We start from the raw sequence: 6,759 nt of genomic DNA on the forward strand, positions 1-6,759 counted from the left end.
CTGGAAGATCTTGTCCAAGCCAACAGATTCCTGGATGTACATTGGGACCAATCATTGCTGCCTCCCACAGTAGCCATTCAGTATATACCAGTCCCCTCCCCCTTCCCTATGCCCAGTGGGTATCCCTGGCTACAGCCTAGGAAATTGAACCTGCCCTCCACCACCTGGATCTCCTGTGCTAAGCATCTGGGGACAAGTTCCTTCCTGCCTTTGTGGGTGACTGATTCCTCTGGCTGGGCCAGAGAACATGCTCTCTAGTAGGGGCTGGCTGAGGATTCCAATGGGCCCAGTCATGGATGTGCCCACTGCTGGACTGGACATACATGCGGCACAACCCTGGAGGCTTCTCACAGCCTGGAGTGACAAACTGCTGGCATGAAGGTCCCTAGCTCCTTTGACTCTTCTACCTTGAGGAAATTCTAAGCTGGCACTCAATCCCAACCTTTGAGGTCATCAGAAAGCAGGGTTTTGTGGACTTTAAGGGATGTATTTGCATGCTCCTACTTCAAGGGGCAAGAAGGCTCAGATCCTCGGGATCCTAAGAGCAGGAGTTCTCTTTCCAAGAAGCCGAGCTTAACTGTGGGAAGAGCCAGGGTTTGGAGAGTTAGTCTTGGGTTTCAGCCACATTTTCCTTTTCTGTAAAATGGGGATGATAAGTCCACCTGTCTCTGGTTTGTTGTATGGATATCATGACAGCACCTGTGTAACTCCTGGTGCAGAGCCTGGCATAGAGCAGACATACAAGAAATGTGCTCTGCTACTTTCTGCCCCAAACTAGCAACACCCAACATCTATCCCTCTGGGCCACCACGGCCCCGGCCAAGCTCTCCTCAGGAGCACAACGTCCTCTGCTACCCTAACTGGATCTTCCCACTCCTGTGGGCCCCACCGAACCTCGCCCTCTTGTCTCATCTGGATGCTTACAAAGCCTCCTCCCTGTCGTCATTTTTATTCATTCCAATTCACCCAGCCTGAGTCATCTTCTTGAAAAAGTCCTCCAGCCCTGTACCAGCCAGCCGCCAAAAAAAAAGAAAAAGAAAGAAAGAAAAAGTCATCTAGTTGTACTACCTCTACCCTAAAACCTTCCACGGCTCCCCAATACCTCTGCTTTTCATCTAATGTTCAACGCTGCCTACAACCACCTTGCCCCTCCCAGATTTTCCAGCCAGAGCCCTGATGCATCAGCAAAACTCGGGTACTTGTTGTTTCCCTAAATGCACACTTACCTTCTAGCCTCCCACCACCTTTGCACAAACCATTCCCTAGAATGTCAGCCCTACCCCCTGCTTCCACGAACCCAGCCCCTCTCAAAGGGGTCTTGTTTTCTCTGGTTCACACTCACTTCTTCCTTCTCAGACAATGCTTTTCCTCAGCAGACGCTTAATTACAGGCTGTCACACAGTCTCTCATAATTGCAGGCCTTGTCTCCATAAGTTCCCAAGGGCAGAGGCCTTGTTGGTCTTTCCCCATCCTCTCAGAGCCTGGCCTGGGGCTGGGTGGCCAGGCCCCTGGTACGAAAGTGTCTTCCAAGCCCACTTCAGCTCCAGACTGAGCTGAGTCTAGCTCTTACCACTTGGGACCACTTCTCTTGCTCTTGTGAGGAAACCGTTCACTGGCCAAACCAGACCTCAGTGTTCCAGTTCTCCAGCTGGTAATCCAGACCAGCAATGTACAGAAATGAGGGAGACCTGGCAGGGAGTAAGGGTTGTGGCTCTAGCCCAGCCCTGATATGGTCTAGCTCTGGGACCCCAGGCACATCCGTCTCCCTCCCTGGGTCTACTTCCTTACTGTGAAACAAGAAACAATCATCGTTTAGCTCTAGAATTCGGACTTTATTTGTCTTTAAGGTAGCCTTTGTTTCCAGGAACAGGTGTGTAAGAAACACAGCTGATCCCAGCACAGGGTGAGAAAAGAAAAGCAGTCACTGCTAGGACTGGGAAACCTCGGAATCTGAGAGGTATTCACACCACACACCTTGTGAACCTCATTAAGTTCCTCTTGATGACTGGATTTCATTCCTGCTCAGGTGTTCAATTCCATCGCCTTCACCCCGGCCAGGTCTGACAGTGTATGCTGCCAGGGCTAAGCAGGGCAAGAGTGACTTGCTTCTGAAAACAACCGATTTTGCCCAAAACAAAGATGATGATTGTGATAACTGCCATTTCTAATCCTCACATACCAACCTGCAAGGTAGGTGTTTCCATCCCAATCTGATGGAAAAAAACTGAGGTACAGAAAGTTGATTAATCCAAGATCACACAGCAGGGACAAGCCAGGCTGTCATGCAAACCCAGGATACTCAGTTCAGCTTCCTAGAGTGCAGCTGACAGGCTTTCAGCATTAGAATCTCAAGAGGGCTAGTTAAAAAAGTTCCTTCCTGCCCCCAGAACTGCTAAATTAGAATCTCTGGGGAAGGAACTCAGGACGTGAACTTCATAAAAGATGAGGAACCTGAATTTTATACATGGGAAAACTGAGGCATAGAGGGGTGAGGTGACCTGCTAAGGTCACACTTTAAGCAAGTGTATGGACCTAGGACTGAACTTAGAGTTGGACTCCAAAGCCAGTAATCAGAGACTTCATGTATGAGGTGGCATTTGACAGTGTGGGCCTCTAAGGGAAGAGAGAGCACCATAGGGGGAGGGTACAGCACAAATAAAGGCTTGAAGCAGGAAAGGCCAGGCAACTTATCAATGTGGCTTGGGGAGCCTGGGGGGTGAAGAAATGCATACAGAGCCACTACTGCAGCCTTCTCCCAAGAGCGCAGGGACACACATTCCCAACCCCATCTGAGCTTCTTGGAAGAAAGCCCAGTGACAGAGGCCCTCTGGCTGTGTCTGGTTGTGTTCAGTATGAGAAAGTCAGGGGACATGGTGAGTCAGTCCCCATCCAGGCTCAAGCTAGCCTTCTTTAAATCTGAGAAGAGCTCAAAGACAGGAAATGTCAAGCAAACCCTTCTTGCAGGACAGATGCCAGACATAGAGCAGGCAGCCTGAGGGGTAGGCTATCAGGCAGAAACAATAAACTTGGAAAAAAAGCTGTGGGCAAGAAAAGTCAAGAGGCTTGGGCTCCAAGCCTGCCTCAACACCACCGTGTTGTGGGACCCTGAGCAGGTCCCTGTCCTCTCTGGGCACCCCCATTCTTCATTCACCTGTGAAACAGGAAGAACTCCACTGGCTTCTGACTTCCTCCCAGGACTGTTGTGAGGAACAATGGTTAGGAAAAAGCTTGGCATATAACAGAATGCCTCACACAGCCCATGGGAGACTAGAGGATTACTCCTATTATTATTAGAACAGCCAGAAGGTGCTTTGCTTGTTACCTGAACCCCAACCATAGGAGGTGGGGTAAGAGGTTGGGCATCTGTCTTGTTCCCACAAAGAGAAAAGTGACCCAGATATTGTTGGAAGGGAAAAGTTCACATTTATTAATGCCTACTGTGTACCAGATGTCTTTTTTATATATAATCTCGTTTAATCCTCACCATAATTCTGCAGTGTAAATATGATTATCTTGAATCCAGATGAGGAAAATGAGGCTCAAAGAAAGAAACATGCTCCAAATTACACAAGCAGTAAATGATGGAGAATGATTAAAACCAGTTGTCTGTGGCTCTAAAGCCCATACTATCTCTACTCTCTGAAATTCTGCAGTGTAAATATGATTATCTTGAATCCAGATGAGGAAAATGAGGCTCAAAGAAAGAAACATGCTCCAAATTACACAAGCAGTAAATAATGGAGAATGATTAAAACCAGTTGTCTGTGGCTCTAAAGCCCATACTATCTCTACTCTCTGAAACAGTTTGTTTAAGAGGCAGGTACAGAGACTCAGCTCAAATGCGGCCGCCTCCTCCTCCTAGAAGCCTTTCTGAGCCCTTTACCCAGACAGGACTTCCCTCCTATGAAAATCCACTGCATTTCATCAGCACACATTTGGCAGCATTCAGCACACTCTCTCTCATTCTGTGATCAGGCACACTTTCAAAAGGTAAGATGAGATGCAAGTATAAATAGATGGCCTTTGAGTTATCATAGAATCCTCAAATATCAGAGCTGAAAGGACCTAAGAGACCATGCCATCCAACTCCCTCATTTTTCAGAAGGAAAAATAGAGGCCCAGAGATAGGAGGACACTTGTTTGAAGTCACACAGCATTTTAGCTTCAGAGCCAGGAACAGAGAACCTTGACATTCTGTCTCAGAATTTTAGGGATTCCATGATTTCAGAATCAATCTTAGGATAAGGACTTTATAGATGAGGAAGCTGAAGCCCAAGGGAAAGTGACCTCTCTGACAGTGGATGAGGTTGGGGACCACAACCTTGAACCCCTCACTTCAGGCCAGGGACCAAACTCTTCCTACTCCCCACTGCAAGTAGTCCGTGTACTGTGCAGAGCACTGAGCACATAGTTAAAAGGTCCATGTATGTTAGAGATTGTCATTATATGCCAAGGGCAGATGACACCAGCATGACAGGAACTTCTTCAGAGGCAATGCCATGGAACAGGATCCAGGAGTCCTGGCTTGACCCTCTGTGGGTACCTGGCCCTTCTGGGCCTCATCTCATCATCTATAAGACAAGGGGGCTACAATAGCTGATCTCCTTCCCTGCTCCAAAGTTCTAGGACATCCTGGGCTCCTTGACAGCAGACCCCGGCTCTTTGTGGAGCCTTTGTTCCTGCACTCTATGGGGGAAGTAGTTAAGCAGCCGGAGCTCACAACTTCAAACTGACTGACTTTATTCCCAAGCGCCACTGTCCAAGCAGGGCCCACACTTAAACAACAGTAGGATGGAACATGGAAAATCCAACTGTCTCCCAGCAGAGATATCCCTCTGGGCACACCCACCTATCTTTACAAACTGACAAAGGACAACCAAGCATAAATAAGGGACAGCAGTCTCCCTTCTCTATGGGAAAGGCAGGTGTATTTCTGAATAATTGGGTGGCAGTAGAATGGAGGGTAAAGACCCCTGGACTGTGGAATCCTGGGCCTGCAACCCTGTCCCAGTTCCAGCAAGAACTAGATGAATACCCTTGCACAAGCTACTCTTCCTCTCTGGTGCTCAGTTTAAAGACAGGCTGAGTTCACAGAACATGTCTACAGATGTTTTGTTTGAATTTCATGACAACCTTGTGTGGCTAGCATAATTATTCTCTTTTTCCAGATAAGGAAACTGAGGCTTGGAGAAGTCACACATCTTGAAGCTGGCAGAATCAAGGCCCCAGAGGTCTCATACCACCAAACCCAACACTCAAGACCCTCCCAGCTCATCCTAAATCGAGTCTCAGCAAGACCAAAGCAGCACAGACCCTTGTTCACTTGTCCACTCTGGTGGCCTGCAAAGTTCTGGCCACAACCCCCACAGTCCAGATGCCTAGGAGGTTGGACCCCCTTGCAAAATTTCTCACTCAAGTTGACAAGAACACAGCCCCCACCCACAGCCTAGTCTAAATAAACACCCAAGTGATATCACATCCTGCCGGCTCCAAAATAGCCCAGGCCTGCCCACAAGCGATCACAAAGTGCCAGGCCATGCAGGGCCAAGCAGGCAGGGATGCCCAGCCTGTGGCGCCCTCCACACACTCAAGCAACTAAAGCAGAAGCCTAAGAGCAGGAAGGCCCCCCACTCCCTCCTCCGCCAGACAGCCTGGCCCCTCCCTTCTTGCCCCTCTTTGTGGGGAGGCCCCAGAGCCTCCTTGCCCCAGTGCCAGCCCTTGCCCCAGCGCCAGCCCTTGCCCCAGCGCCAACCCCATGGAGCCTCGGCCGCGGCCAGCCTGCGGGCCGACTCCGGCCCGACCCGGACACCCCACCACTCACATTGCTTCAAGAGCTCCAGACACAAAGCCATGAGGGCTGGATGGGGGCCAGAGACCCAGCAAAGACAGAAAAAGGGAGAGGGAGAGACACGGGAGCAGAGAGAAGGGGAGACAAGGGGCAGGAGGAAAGAAAGCAAGGAGGACCAAGGGCCCCGGGCAAAGGAGCAGGCTCAAAGGGGTAGCTTCAGTGCCAGAGACAGAGTGGTGAGACCACCGACACAGATGTGGGGGCGCAGAGCGGCAGGGACAGCAAAGTAGGGGGCCCCGGTCCAAAGAAAATGGGGATGCTCGGAAGCCTGAGAGAACAAGGAGAGACAGCAACGGGGGACAAGCCAAGGGAAGGCAGAGAGGGGTTCTGAAGTCAGGGAGCTGGGGAGATACTGGGGGTCCCAAGGAGAGGGATCCCAAGGGACCCAGGCGGTCCCAGCGGATATGGGGGACACCGAGAAGAGGGAAAATCCCGAGGGAATGGGGGCTCAGAGGAGGCAAGACCCCAGGGATTTGGGGGTACAGACTGAAAGGAGGATTCCCAAAGGATGTGTGGGAAGCTCAGGGGGAGTTCTGGGGGAGAGTGGAGGGTGTTCTGAAGGAGGGACACCCGAAGAACAGGGGCGCCCAGAAAGGGAGGCTCTGAGGGATGCGAGGAGCGCTCTGAGGGGACCCGAATCGGGGAGCGAGGGAGGGGCTGTGAGGGAGCGCGAGGGCAGAGACAAAGAGACAGAGAGCCGGGGAGAGACAAAGCGGGCTGAGCGGGGACACGGGCCAGAGGGCTGGCTGCCGGACAGAAGGACGGAAGCGCGGGCGGGCGGACGGACGGACGGACGGACAGACGGGGAGGAGAGGAGGGCAGGGCAGGGCAGGGCAGGGCCGGGCGGGGGCGGCGCCCGTCTCCTCGCTGGGCCGCGGCTGCTCCGGGCGGCGCTGGGCGGGCCCCGGGCG

The 6,759-nt window shown here is 51.6% G+C and overlaps 1 protein-coding gene across 6 annotated transcripts in view; it reads right to left on the reverse strand.

Moving 5' to 3' along the window:
• The window catches only part of DLGAP4 (discs, large (Drosophila) homolog-associated protein 4), a 212,668-nt gene that overhangs the window by 68,718 nt on the left and 137,191 nt on the right, over window positions 1-6,759 (reverse strand). The window contains exon 1 of one of the 6 annotated variants that reach the window (XM_008568771.1): window positions 5,822-6,629. The exons of the other annotated variants lie outside the window; for them this stretch is intronic. Coding sequence (XP_008566993.1) covers window positions 5,822-5,852 — 31 coding nt within the window. The 5' untranslated portion in view covers window positions 5,853-6,629. Of the gene's footprint in view, window positions 1-5,821; window positions 6,630-6,759 lie in introns of those variants that run through there. 6 annotated transcript variants of the gene reach the window in all.

The sequence above is a fragment of the Galeopterus variegatus genome, unplaced genomic scaffold (genome assembly GCF_000696425.1).
Source record: "Galeopterus variegatus unplaced genomic scaffold, G_variegatus-3.0.2 Scaffold3, whole genome shotgun sequence".
In the NCBI taxonomy this organism is placed as follows: domain Eukaryota; kingdom Metazoa; phylum Chordata; class Mammalia; order Dermoptera; family Cynocephalidae; genus Galeopterus; species Galeopterus variegatus.